This window comes from Marmota marmota, unplaced genomic scaffold, assembly GCF_001458135.2.
Source record: "Marmota marmota marmota unplaced genomic scaffold, marMar, whole genome shotgun sequence".
NCBI classification, from domain to species: Eukaryota; Metazoa; Chordata; class Mammalia; order Rodentia; family Sciuridae; genus Marmota; species Marmota marmota.
The window spans coordinates 11,319,985-11,335,475 of record NW_025999925.1 but is presented as its reverse complement, the minus strand read 5'-3'; the positions used below and the strand labels follow the sequence as shown (position 1 = coordinate 11,335,475).

At 32.7% G+C, this 15,491-nt stretch overlaps 1 protein-coding gene across 2 annotated transcripts in view; it reads left to right on the top strand.

Moving 5' to 3' along the window:
* Edil3 (EGF like repeats and discoidin domains 3) overlaps window positions 1-15,491 on the top strand; it is a 399,045-nt gene that overhangs the window by 250,695 nt on the left and 132,859 nt on the right. For both annotated transcript variants that reach the window (XM_048800248.1, XM_048800247.1), the window contains one exon: window positions 1,832-2,013. In XM_048800248.1, coding sequence (XP_048656205.1) covers window positions 1,832-2,013 — 182 coding nt within the window. The remainder of the gene's footprint in view (window positions 1-1,831; window positions 2,014-15,491) is intronic.

The following is a 15,491-nucleotide window of genomic DNA, read 5'->3' as shown; positions in this document are numbered from 1 at the left end:
AAAAGGGGAAAATAATACAAGGGGGAGAAATGAATGACAGTAGAGGGGGTAGAGAGAGAAGAGGGGAGGGGAGGGGAGGGGAGGGGGGATAGTAGAGGATAGGAAAGGCAGCAGAATACAACAGACACTAGTATGGCAATATGTAAATTAATGGATGTGTAACTGATGTGATTCTGCAATTTGTATACGGGGTAAAAATGGGAGTTCAGAACCCACTTGAATCAAAGTGTGAAATATGATATATCAAGAACTATGTAATGTTTTGAACAACCAACAATAAAAAAATTTAAGAAAAAAAAAGAAAACATTTAAAGGTGTCAAAGGCTCCAGAGAAATGTTGATAATGTGCTTAAAGCTTCTTACTATTAAACATGGAATGGAAAAGGAAGCATATAGCAATGAAAATATGGTTATCAATGAGAAATATTTCCTACTTCTAAAAATATTATAATCCAACATGGGAATTCTTCATTTTATAGTTTCAAACTCAATCTAATCGCAAACATTGAATTACTGAATAATGTTGGGCTTTGGTAGTAATTAATGTGTGCTGGTAGCAATCACCCATCCAGTTGATACCCATATGCTGATAATGATAGCAATGCATTCTTTTTATATTTTCAGGAATTCCAAAAACATTGTCATAGATTTTCTATAGTAAGATTCTCATATTTATTATTCAAATCTAATATGGAAAAATTTTGAATATAAGGTATAAAATGTTGGTAAAATTAAGAAAATCAGGTATTAGTTTAGTTATATTATAATCTTACAATGAAGTTTTAAAATTAAATTTAAAATTAGTGAAATTTTCTAAAATGATTAAGAAATCCAACATTCATAATATATACAACTGTATATAATATATACATATGATTTTTAGGTGAATTTACTTCCACTTCTAATTTTAGGAATTAAACACATCTGATATCATCAAAAATATCATTTGTATCTATTATTATTTAATTATAGTGTTGTCAATTTTTATTAGGAAATTTTCACAAATTTCCAAGGCAGAAATTTATAGAAAAAATTTTACAATTTAAGTTGTAAATGCAGATACTTTCACATAGAGTTGTGAATTTTGAACTAAATATATTGGAAAAATAAATATTTTAGCATCTTCATTTATTGATGAGTACACACACTGTCATTTATATTACAGTATCATCTTCTCTCATTATAAAATACTTTTTCTATGTACTTCTATAATTTATTATATATCATAGGTAACATAAATATTTCAAAACACTGATAAATTTACACAATGCCTTTTTGTGAAAGCATAACTTGGAATAGTTGTAAAATTTCAGGTCAATGGCTTATAATAGTGAAAATATGCTATTAGTACGAAAGTCATTTTGACCCAAAACTCAGCTGTATGCTGGTCAGGAAGTAATAGATGCACAGATATTTGCTGAGGGCTTATGATTTATGAGGCACATGAATCTCTGAGAATATAAAATATGAGATGGGGCTCTTACATTTTTTATTTTTATAATTGATAAGAGATACGTCTTTTAAGAGGATTATGCTTTTGTTGACGTGATCAACAACCAAAAAGATAACAGTACATCAAGCAGAATAGAAATATAGAAAGAAAGTGCCTATTTAGAGGCCACTTCCAAAACATAGGGAAAAAAAGCTTCAAGAGAGGCAAGAATTATTTCCCTAATGTAGGAATCAATATAGATCAGTCCACTGGGACTTAAATGTCATGGATGTACAAATTAAAATTACTTTTCAAATATTTCCTATCAAATCATAACCATGTTTTGCATATGTATTATTTCTAATACATTTTCATTTATTTTTTCTGATTTGTTCCCAGAATGCTCAGGCCCATTGGGAATTGAAGGTGGCATCATATCAAATCAGCAAATCACAGCTTCATCCACCCACAGAGCTCTTTTTGGTCTCCAGAAGTGGTATCCTTACTATGCACGTCTAAATAAGAAGGGACTTATAAATGCCTGGACAGCTGCAGAAAATGACAGATGGCCATGGATTCAGGTAACAATGGTGTGGGAGGCAGTGATTGTCCAAATGACCTGGGTCACTGTTCAGAGCAAACAAGAAGGAATTCACCATGACTCTTCCTAATAGTCAGAGGAAAGGGTGATATAATTAAGGGCATAAATTGGTTACAGACTCTAAAAATGAAGGAAAAGTACATGTTCCACTTGAAAGTGTATTCAGGGGATTCAGTATTAGAAGTCTTGGGTATAAGTGCACTATCTTATGTCATATTTAAGACGGATGCTTTCTCATCCACACTATATTAACAGCACCTTAAACTACAAGAATTTTTTTTTTAAAAAGTCTTTTTTTCTTCTCTGTTTCTAAGAAGTGTCTCCACATGTAAAAATATAAAATATAGGCTATCATAATACCTCAGCACCCTCTTTTTATAACTGTCTAACTAGTTATTGATATGTGCTGAAGGGAAGAAAAATCCAATATATGTGAGGTCAGAGGAAGAAGTAATTAATTATCTTTATAAAGCTACATGGGGAAGACAGCTTTTGAGGAAGGCCTTGGAAGTGTTTTCAATAGAGATTAGATGCCCAGGAAAGAGCATGATCAAAGGCCTACATGAGCATCTAGGGAGCAGCATGTAGAAATTCATGACAACTAAAGGTTGCTAGAGGGATTTGTTCAAATTTAGTGTGAGTTGGCTCTGTCACAGGATCATTCTAAAAGGTTTTGGCTTTGTTTCACTGGAGTGGGGAGCTGCTACAGAGTTTTGATTAGTTTAGGTGGCTGATCTGTTTCTCTGTCTACTACGTATTTTGAGTCTGAGAAACATGGAAGTCCCTGATGTGACATAAATAGTGCAAAAAACATGAAGTTTGCTTTACAGTTTGTTTTAATAGAAAGGAAAATTGATTTCTGACCAAATAACAAGACTTCTAAACTTTAGGAACTGCACCAAGATCTCCTTCATAAACTTCTTTTGTTGAAGTTTCTTGGGAATGCTTATAGTTCAATATATGTATATGAGTATGTGTATGTGTCCTTATATATAAAATTATTTTATATAAACAGCTATGTAGAGTTACTTAAAGTTCTTTATGAATTTTTTTGCATGCATTTCAGAAGTTTCTTCCTATATTGCACCTGACTTTTTCAATCTATACCCATGTGTGCAAAGAGAATTCCAGATATAGAAAATGGCACATTTACAGTTTTTTGTTGTTGTTGTTACTTTTTCTTTTTATTTTTCTTTTCTTTTTTTGGGGAGGTAGGGTGCTGGGAATGAAACTTACACATGCTAAAGACCTTGCCTAGTCTAGGCAAGCACTCTACCACTGAGCTAAATCACCAACCATATATAGTTTTGATTATAGGCTAATGAAAACCCAATTCAGCATTAAAAGAGATAAAGAATAAATAATCATTCCAGAGACACTTCTAGTGAATCTAGTTGATAGTTCTAAACTGCATTTGCAGAATCACACTTATGACAGAATTATAAAAAAATTTACATTTTATGTCCTTATTTTTCACTTTATCTCACCTTGGTTTATTGTTCAATAACACAGTACATCATTCTGACTTTCAAGGTATGGAATTGTCTTCTTTCTTCCAGAAACAATATATGGAAATAATTTCAAGAAAATAAGACAATGATCATCTCAGAGACATTTAATCTAAAAGTAGTTTAACTTAATTTAATTTATTATTGTAAACAAACAAAAACTTCCTTTTAAGGGCTGTGAGTTGATGGCAAAGATGATAACAATGATGATAATTTTGCTTTTTCTCTGAAGATGATAATGAACTCTTAGAGGAAAAATAGTAAAATAAATGTAAACATTTTATTAGAGGAAGAAATTACACATAGAGTGGGATGAAAAACTAAAAATTTGTCATTGCTACTCAATCACTATTTAGTGATATGTTCAAGGAATATTGTTTTTATTGTATTCTTTAATAATAATTTTTATTTTCCAAGTTATTTTCCTAAAAAGAAAAACTTTATCAATTTTTTTAAAGAAAAATCATATTTCAAAGATTCAGAATTCTAATCATGTACCAAACTTTCAGTATTGGAGCATTCATCATTAATTTCTCTTATCACTTAAATCTTCTATCTCTATTTAGTTTTTCAAATGAAACATTTGCAAACTTCATATAAACTCACTTGTAATGAACATAGTATTCCTATAATCTTTCAGGTGTTTGACACTGATTAAATAAGCAGTATTCAGTTTTATTTTCTTCTTTGTGTTGATAAAATGAAAATTGAAATTACCACTTTAAATTTACATGCTCAACATATGATTATTGATAGTAATGCTCAAAGTTGTTTCTGTGTGTAAAGAGTTGGTAGAGAAAATGCAGTCATGCAAAACTTCTTTTTTCTTTTTCAAAGTTTTTCTGAACTTTATTTTCTCCCTGAGATTTATTTCCAACTACTAAATAATGACCACATTAAACATTAGTTCATTAGCTTTTTAGAATGTAAATGTCTATTTCTGACCCAGGGATTTGAAATATCAACCTTACCCAATGACATAAATATATCTTGAATTATCTCATATGAAAAATACAAAGATTACTGAAAACTTTTGGGTGTTTTGCTAAGTACAGTTAGCTAAGATGACTATTATCTATTTTCTAATAGTGAGGTTTTTCTTTTATAACAATATGTAGCAATTTTAAAACGTTATTTCTTTTTAATCTCTAAGGTGATTTTGGTTGCATATGCATTGACTACCTAGCCATCCATTTCTTCATACATTTTACAAAATTTTACCAAATGAATGTGTATTCTTTTCTCTACCCTCTACTAGTCACTAGGAAAAATAAATAGTGCCTTCAGATATGCTGAATGTAGGAAACAGAAAAATGAACACGGCAAAAATAACCATAAAGAATGTTTGGCTTTGTCTTACATGGTCTGCTAACTATTCCATTTGAATCATAATATTTTAGTGGAAACTTTATTAAATTTAAAGTTAGAGTAACATAATATTTATGGAATACAAAGAGCAAAATTTCCATTATAATATTACATAGCTAGATGATTGCATGCTGATATATTTGATAGGTATAATATAGTGTAATACATATCAAACTTTAATTTGAAAGTTAATTTACTATTAGTTTTGTTGGTAGTATTTTATCACTGGAAAAATAGTGTTTGAATGATCTGTTTTAAATTATTTCTCAATTTTTTTTTAAGAAAATGTGGCTATGCTCTTAATATGTCCCTTTTCTATAAACCACAGAGTTTGTGAGGGGAAAAGATAGCTAAGTCTTAAAATTTAATGTGCACAGAAATCATAGGTCACTTGATAAAAATAGAAATTTCTGGATTGCTCCCCAGATCTCCTCCAGGTCATCCTCAGACTACACTGTAAAAACCTGTCTCAGTGGATTTTGTACTACATTTGGATTTGTACTGCCTGAGTTAGAGTAAAAAGATAAACAAAGTAAAAAGCACTCTGCTTGGTGATCTGGGCACTTTGTTGTTCCAACCACAAATACCAATAACTACGTAGGAAGCAGAGAGGAAAGAACAGTGAAGTAAAATAAGGAAGAGCAGTGGAAAATAGGCTGCTCAATGAAGTCTCTAAACCAGGGAGAGATATCCCCAAGCTATGTATCTTTATCAGAAGTGCATTCAGGTTTGGCAGCAATTCACAAGAAAGTTTTATGGTTAGTTTTGAGTTAGTTAAAGTTCCTAAATGACTCTTGGATTCTTCTTTGTTACAAAATTTAAAATAGTCAAAAGCAAAATCATTTGACTTTTACATTTTTATCAAAATAATACTTAATAATTTGTTGTTATTTAACAAATAATAATTTGGTTTTTTTTTAAGCATTCAGAGTGAGATTGAGAATGCTACCAAAAAATAGACTAATCATCTGTTTCATTTTAAAAGTTTGTACATGTGTGTGAAAAATTTTCGGTTTTTAAAGATACCTGGGGCTCCTCAAGGTACACAAATAATAATTTTTGTAAAGTCCAGAATTAAAGTTTTTTTTTTCATTTTTCTGGCTGTTTTCTAGTTCTAGAACCAGGATCACATAGCATTTAATCCATCTATACTATCTTCTCATTCAATTGAAAAACATTTTAGAATGTATTCTTTTTTTCCTGAATACAAACTACTTTTCCAGATGTAGTCCTGTTATAATAAATACCTCTCTAAGGCTAATTTATCTAGACTTTAATATATTGCTACTTCTAATGATCTTTTTTATAAAAACTGTGATTCTGAATGGAAATTTGCCATTTTCATTTAAGTTTTTTTTATTAGAAATGAATTTTCATCCATAGTCATGCATTTTAAAAACAAACATTTTTGTTTAATTAAAAAGCATTTGCATTAAAAATGACTTGATGTCTCTATACTGAAAAATAATGTATTTGCTCTTGAATTTTCTAGTCATATACCACAGTTATGCCATCCTAGTTCATATTGCCTGTTTATCAGCCTTCAAAGATGTGTTTTGAATCTTAACTCAAGATTCCTTGAGCTACAGGGCATGATTACCCGCATGGCAATTGTGCTTTAGTAGAAAAGGAGCTGCCCCTGGAATCTTTCCTCTGCTCTAAGCTGCCTCCTTCCTGACTTGCAGCACCAGAGGCCTCACTCACCTGGATTTCTTGCTGTTCCTCAAATTCATGTGACTTATTATCCTGCTGTGCTTGGGCACATGCACCACATGGTTCCTGTACTGATCATCTGCTAATCTTCTCTGGGTTCATCCCATTATTGCCTTCTGTAGGAAGCAATTCCTGTCTCTTATCTCCACAGATAGAAGTGCCTACATTCTTATTTTCTCACTCTGTCAATTATATATTTCCATCATAGCAGTTAAAATATCTTCACAGTCATTGTTTTCCTTTTCCTTGCCTCCTATCCTGTAATCAACTAATAGTAAGGATTAAACCTGATTTAAATTCATTACAATAGCACCTTGTATAAAAACTATGTTGGATAGATGTAATTGACTAATAAGAGAATAAGGAATGTGATACAAAGGAAAAGGGAAAAGATGGTGATTGTTTTCACATGGCGATCATACTGTATTGAGTAGTTGAATGCCAAAGAATTCAGACACTCTGTGTTCAGCTGGTATACATTTATTGATACCACACGTTGTACAATGATCTGTGTATAGGGAATGTCTCACCTGTCTAGGGACAGAGGAACCACACTTCTATAAATCCCAGTGGCCTGCATTTGACTCCTAATCACTACAAGACACTCTTACAAGTAACCTTAGAAAGGAATGTGTAATATTGGTAAAATGCTTGTCAAGACTTCTGCTATTCACAGACTGTGTACAAGACATCACACTGTTCACCTTCTCCTATCCATTTTGTTTCATTCCTAAAATGTTATTAAAATTTTCTATTTTAGCTTCTAAGAGTTTAGAAACCTTGGACGGTACTATTGTTAATATAAATGTATCTTCTCCCTCTAAAATGAACTTAATTCAAAATTTTTTAGTCTGGTATGTGCAAGCCTATAACCTCAGGGACTCAGGAGACTGAGGCAAGAAGATCACAATTTCAAGGCCAACTTCAGCAACTTATATCTTGTCCAAAATTTGGAAAAAAAATATATAAAAATAAATGGAAATGGTGATGAAGCTCAGTGGTAAAGCACCCCTGGGTTCAATTCTCTGTACCTCAAAAAAAAAGGCAAGAAAAAAAAGTTAATATTTTTAAATGATAGTATCTTTTCAGTGAAATTTTACTCTTGCAAAAATGTCAAAGACAAACAAATCGTATGTTATTATTATCACTCATAAAATGCAGAACACAGATTTACAAGGACTTACTTTAACACGATATTTTGCCTCTACTAAAATCTTTGATAATTCACTAAACTATGCTTAGATAAAACACTCTTTCATTATTATTGCTATATACTTTATCTATGAGAAAAGCTTTTCTAAATTGACTTGTATTTACAAAGGTTGGAGTTTTAGATGCCTGTGTTTCAGTTAGTTTCCATTGTTTCATGAATATTACAAGTTATTTTTTTATGATACTGTTGGAGTGAAATGGGAAAAAAAAGATTAACTGAATATAGCAACTCTCTTTTTTTACTCCCCCCCCCCAAAAAAAATTCCAAAATTTAATCCAAAAAATCTGGATTTCCAATGTACCTTGTCTGTATTCATGGCAAATTTCCTCTGTTTCCCTCTGCATGTCTCTTTACATGGACCAGCTATGCAACCTCTGGGCTATATAGCCCCATTTCTGGCACTCAGGAATAAAGATTGCACTCTGAGTTCCTGTTATCATTCAGTGTTTCTTATTGCAACTCTTCTATATATCTAAGTGCACTCTTCTGTATTCCCCTGTGACTCTGAATCCAGCTTCAACCTAAGGCATTAAATCTGCTTATGAGACCTGCCTATGGGAGACATGGCTAATGAATTAGAGTCACCCACTCACTGCCTCTAATGCAACAATTAGAGCTGCATAGTGTCTCCTGCAGTAATACAGTAGATTTACTGACAGCCTGTCCTCAAGTCCCTGGAGGTGAGAAATGCTGAGAAGCAGGAGAAAAGTGCCAGTCTGAACTAAAGGTTTGATTGTCTCTTCATGTTTATCTTCTGGGAACTAGTGGGATTACTATTTGGATTGGGCTGAAGGAATTCCTTATTTCCACAGTAGACACTGAACTAATTTGTTCTGCCCCAATGCCTCCCTGAAAACCTCCTTGTGTTGAAAATGTGACCCAGTACCAAGCCACCTGGCCTGATTCTGAAAGCTTTATTTTCTTGAGGCAGCAATTAATTTGAAACTATTTCTATCTGTAGGAGTATGCTGTTTTTTAAAACTAACGAGTATAGTTAGATTTAATTGTCAAAAAAGACATATATTTTCCTATACTTAGCTTAGAAATTAGCTTTGTTGCCTACCGTATTGCATGTTAGCTTTATGACCTAACCCCTAGTGCTTAGCACTATGTACCAATTCAGCTGTTTTGACTGAAATTACATAGAATCACTATCATTCTTATCCCCATAATTCAGATTTGGAAATCCAGGCATATAAAGATAAGTTGGCTAAGTTTACTAAACTGGTATTTATTTTACACAGCTGTGATTCCAACTCCAGCAGCTGTTCTGAGAGACCATCTCTACCCTATTCATAACTTCTGCAATGTCCTTTCTTTGACAGCTTTTGGTAGTTCCCGTATACTTTTGGGGGGGACTGTACGCTAGCATATAATGGGTGTGCAAGAGACTTGAATTTTCTTAAAATTTGTAAAAGTAACTATCCGATCCTATAAAATATATACATGTTCATAAACAAGTAGTTCACTTCTAGCCTGGAGCAATGGTTCTTAAACTTTACATTAAAATTACTTGAGGAGCTTTTAAAACATGGTCCTTATCCTCAGAGTTTCCGAATTAGTATGTCAAGAGTGGTAACTCTGGGCATTCATTACCTGTGAAGCTGAAACCTCAAAGAAATTTATCAGGTTAGTGATCCTGATAAGAAAATGTGATAATCACAGCCTTGATAAAGCTACAATCTAGCAAAAGAGACACACTTTACCTTGGAGGGTCTCTCTTTTATTATTAAATCAAATTTAATTAAATAAACTAAGATATTGAAGAATAGCATATTGCTCTTCAAAATGAGATATCAGTATGAAGATTTATTTATTTATTCATTTATTTATTATTTTCTATGTACCGGCAACTGGTGCTTAACCACCCAGTCACATTCTCAGCCCTTTTTCTCTTTTATTTTGAGACAAGGTCTTGCTAAATTGCTTAGGGCCACTCTAAGTTGCTGATGCTGGCTTTGTGATTCTCCTGCCTCAACCTCCAGAGTCCCTGGGATTATAGGTGTTTGCCTCAACATCTCGCAGTGTGAAACATTTCAAGGGAGTGAATGACATCAAGACATCACAAATCCAAGACCTACCTTTCTGAGCTGTCTTGGTGCTATTTTGTTATTTACCTGCCTATATTTGTGTCATCCTTAGGTAGAAATTCATATTCCTCCAAAAAGTGAAAATGGCAATGTTTAATTGTTTCTAAAAGGTTTTTGTCTGTAACACAAGGCCTTCAATAATTAAGTCATAAATAAATAGCAAAAGGATTGTAAAAGTATCTACATCCCCATTAAAGACTAGGCTTTGAATGTTTCATTGCTAAATTCTGTTGTGTCTTAGGAGTCTTTAAAGGAGAAGTTGCTATTTTCCATGTGATCAGACTATAATGAAAACACTGAAAAGTCATTTACATTTTAATTATTAAAGGTGAGTTTAGCATATTCAGCATCTTTAAGAATGGCATTAAGGAAGAAATTATTCCAGGCAGAGAACAGGATGAACAAGTTACAAGGAAGAGGGAAGAAAGCTCCAGGACCATCAAGGACAAGCTTTACTATACTGAAAAGCTGGGCATAGGTAGGGGCAAGAGGAGGAAGAACCCTGGAAAAGGAAACATCTGCAAAAGTGTGAAAACACTTTTGGGGGGGACTGTATGCTAGTCTCTAGTGTCAGACTGAGACTAAGGTTGTTTTGGGATGGCTACTGATGGGATTTTAGCAGCATATTAACTGTCAGTTTAAGGAAATGACTTGTTAGTGGTCTGTATTATGAGTACCCAACACAATGCCTAGTACTAAGGAGAATTCAGTAAATTTTCATTGAATAAATGTTGAATTGAACTTTAGTAGAGAGAGGGGAGCTTACCAGCAGAGATACCAACCAGCCTGACTTGCCCAGAGGTAGATAGATGTAAGGAGGTCTTGAATTAGATTGGCAGCTATTAAATAAAATAAAGATGAAATGGTAAAGGGCTTGGGGGTACAGCATTAACAACTGGTTAAATTGTGTTAGAGGAAGGAGAAAAATTAAGAAAAATTAAACACAGCTCCAGGTAATGATGGTGGTATCATTAACACAGATATAAATCTCTGGAGAAGGAGTTGGCCCACTTTTTTTATTCAGTGGAAGAAAATCCTGATAATGGTGTCCAGTATAAAGTTGGAAAAGTGAGTATGATACTTTGAATAGAGTGTAAGTGGATTAAAAGTAGATAACACTGCAATGCTGCACAATTGCCAAATGTTGCTTCTGCTTGTTTGCCAAGGGCCTCTGTATGTCCTATAGCTACACCTAGTGGAAGGGACTTTGGGTAATGTCAGTTAGAGTTTTGGGGGGATTTTGTTGTTGTTGGGGTTTTTTGTTTGTTTGTTTGTTTGTTTATGTTTGCTACTGAGGATTGACCAAGGGCCTGGTTCATGCTAGACAAATGCTCTACCAGCTGAGCTACACCCCAGCCCTGAGTTAGAGTTGAAAGAGATATTTAAAAGAATAAATGGGAATCCCAAGATAAAATTTTGTTTTCTCTTGTTTTCATTTCTACCAAAATCTTTTTTTAGACAGCTTACCTGGGTAGGGAGGAGGGGACCTTGGTGTGGGACTCAGGAAGAAATGAACTCAACTTTGACTTTATGAATAAACGAATCCATTCTCCATTAATTTGTTTTCCAGAGCATTTTATTTTTATATCACATGTTGGTTACATTTTCTCATGTATTTGTTTTTAATGTTGTTGCTGCTGCTTTTTTCCCCAGAATTGATATATTTAATTAAAATCGTAGCTGTTCAGCCTAACATTGGTGTAGTTAGTATAGATTGCTTTATTTTGTTATTATTCAGGTTCTTGAAAAAATAATAAAGCTCTCCTTTTTTTCCCACAAATGGACTCTCAGATTTGTTGCTTCTATTATATACTTAATGCTTCAATAGCTTTGAAGCATTTTTCCCTGTGTTTATAATATGTGGGTTATATTTTCATTTCCCAGATTTAAACAACTATATTAAACTCAGGTCTCTTTAGTTTATTACTATCATTAGTGCCATTAAGAGATAAAGTACTGAATTTTAGAAGTAGATGTGACTATCTTAGTTTTTCCCTAGCTGGATCCTAACCTAAGCCGGTATTTGAACATAATGGCAGCTTTCAAGAAGCTCTTAAATCGAAATGTGATTATCTCGAAGAACAAACAAGACAGGCATTTTAATATAATTGCCAATGGATCTTAGCTTTTCCTTTCATAGGTGCATTAGCCTAGATTTGGAAAGATGTACACAAACTGTGAAAGAAGGGTACATTATCTAATATAGTTTAGAATGCTTTTCTTAGTTTCAAATCTGTGATATGTGAACTACCATTTGTTGAGTTGCTACTTGTAGAGTTATTTGTACAATAAACAGGTTTTGTATGTCCACATAGGGATTATTTGAATAGATAAAACATTTCAAATCATCTTATGTGAAAACATTCTACTTAATTCTGTGACATTAGAGAGGGAAAAAGCCACTTGATTTAATTCAATCAACAGTTATTCTCTGGAAAATATAGAGACTTTACTCTATGAGTTCCAGCCATAGGGGACTTCTTTGAGCAGACTCGAAGAAGGAAACTTTTCCAGGCTTGGAAAAAGAATCTTCCAGAATGATCCTTAACTCCATTTACATTCACAAATTCATTTATTCATATGACATATTTATTCAGCATTTCCCATATACCAGTCATTCCTTCCTGAGGAAGTCTAGACACTACTTCCTCAGGGAAGCCTTCCCCAATCACCCCCACAACCCTGGACTAGATGTGGTCCTTCTTTATATGTTCTTTTAACTTATTATTTTCTTGCATAATAATTGTCACAGTTACTTTGTATTCTTACCAATTTCAATGACTAAACTTTAATTAATAAAAATATATGCTATTATAATTTTTGGTATCCTAACACCTAGAAAAATTTTATTTGCTCACTATTTATTAAATGAATTAACAAATAGTGCAAAGATAAATAAGCCACATTACCTGTTCTCTTGGTGTTTAATATAATACAGATGAATCACATTTGCATAAGCAGTTCTTATTCTGTTGTAAAGCAGAATATATATATATATATATATATATATATTTTTTTTTTTTTTTTCCACCTCCCATTCCAATAGATATGGTCATGGGATTTTCAAAGAGGCCAAAGGCACACACACAAAGTCACATGATGGGTTTGGGAAACTTTCCCTGAGACACAGCAATCAGAGGCCTCTTTTCCCCTCTTCATCTATCTCTCTATCCTGCCCTGAACTCAGTCTTCCATCTTGGACCATGACATCAGGTTACATACAGTGGGAAATAAATTAGAAGGCATCTGGAGCCCTGATATATTGGCCCCTTCTGCCTACTCATATGTTTACACAAGGTAGGATACAACTTCTTTTACATTTTAAGCCACTGTTAATTTGGGTTTTCAGTTACTAGAATCTGAAATTAATTGTACCTCAAGTGAGTCTGCAAAATAGCAGGTTTTATATCAGATCCAAAGCAGATTGCAGCAGTGTCACAACAATTATTAAGTGCAGATTGTTAAGTGCAAAGTCTAATTTAAAATGAAACTTATATTGCAGATGTGTTTTCAGTCTGCCACAATAGGTGAGTGGGTTCTTCAAGATGGCTTACCATAGCAAAAGAAAAAAATTGCCCTTCTCTCTAACTTGATAATACACTTCACAATGCCCCATCCTGACATACACTCTACTTCCTGAATTTTCTCTTACCCCACTGGAATGACCATTCAATCAATGTTGGCATGAAACTTCAGTCATGCTGCTTGATGTTTTTAGATCTTGGCTTCCTGTCTGCAGTCACTATTCATTAATATCTTTTCTTTATATCTATGGCAAGGCATTTTTCCCCTTTTTTGGTATAATTGATAATTATACAAATCAAATTACACTTGACCTTTTGATAACACTTGACAACTTGGTAATATTTTGCTTTATGTCTTTGATTGTTGTTTGTGTGAATTTTCCTGTTTAGATTACTTGTGACAAGTACAAAGATCTTTCTTGTCTTTTTATTTTGCTCTGCATTTATCATGGTATTTATAGATTGTAGACATCCAAAAAATATCATATGAGTTAAACATATTTAGTGAATTATTCAGAGCACAAATCAATGCATGTATGATATAATGATGCAGCTGAAAAAATAAGTTGTGGTGATCCTGTATAAACTGGTGATCCAGAGGGGAAGATGTATGTGTTTAAGTTTGGTAGGAAAGAGAAATCATTGGAGGTTTGAACACAGAGAAGTTATCCAAAATTGGAGAATCTATAGTTCAGTTTATTTTTTAAAAAAGGTCAAGTGTAATTTGATTTGTATAATTTTGAATGTCCTAATAAAATTATCTTAGTATTTTGTTATATCACTATTTTTAGTTTTAGATAGACACAATAACTTTATTTTATTTATTTATTTTTTATGTGGTGCTGAGGATTGAACCCAGAGCCTCACACATGCTAGACAACCACTCCAGTATTGAGCTACATTACCAACCACTTATTATATCATTTTTTTACATCACTTTTAAATCATATGAATCTTAGAATTTTGGAGTCATATGATTAAATGTAAATATGTAAAACATATAAATACTTAAGTTCACCTTTCATAAAATTAACTGTGAAATGGAATTATAGATTTAATTTTATATGAAAAACATCTAGTGGTATGAGTTAGTTTTTGATCATCAAAAATAATGTTTTATAAATTCTGGTTACACTCTGATGAAATTATAAAAATGAAAGAGCATATTCTCTCATTTAAAATTAATTAGTTCTTTGAGGTTTAGAAAATGTTAGATGAAATTATACTATTCTTCTTAGGGGAAGTAGAAATAAAACTATTTAAAATACAATCTGAGTTTTTAAAAGATTTCTGAGGTGCCCACTTCTGTTCAGAAAAATCATTTTAAAATTATGAAAAATATCACATTATTCATAAATTTTCAAAAAATGTAATATTTTACTATAAAGAATTGTTTGTTAGTAATTAAACTATTTCTTTGAAAATGGGTAAAAATATTTTATTTCCACATTAGGAAGTAATGAGTTCATGTTGCACAGGAGTGACATGTCAGGAAAGTAGAATTTTTTTGTTTGGTTTTTCTTTCTTCTCTGTTTCACTATTATTCTTTTCTCCTTAGTTCCAAGAGGATATAGATCACCCATATTCTCCATAATCTTTCCCTGAGGGCCATACAGGAGACCAGAATTACCCAATTTGTTTCTTAGGGTTAATAAAAAGAACAAGTGAAATAATATATCATCTATATAAAAGCACTTTGAAAAGTAAAATGTATACAGCCAAAGGTTCTGATCAGTGTGAATTAAAGAATCATGTAATTATTTTGTTGCTCATTTTTATTTCATATTTGTAAATGAGGAACTTGATTTTATTCTTTCCTGGAAATGAATGGTAATAATAGAAAACAGTCCTAGAGAGATAAATCATGGTAGGCACCTGAGGGACATCATCACCTTTATTACCCAGACAACTCAAGAGTTAGACAGCATCTTATTTCTATTACACAGATGCAGAAATTCTAGCTCATAAATATTTAAAAACTTGTCTAGGGTCATGTTAACTAGTGCCGCAGTTTGGCTGCAGCAAACTAGCCGGGGGGTGAC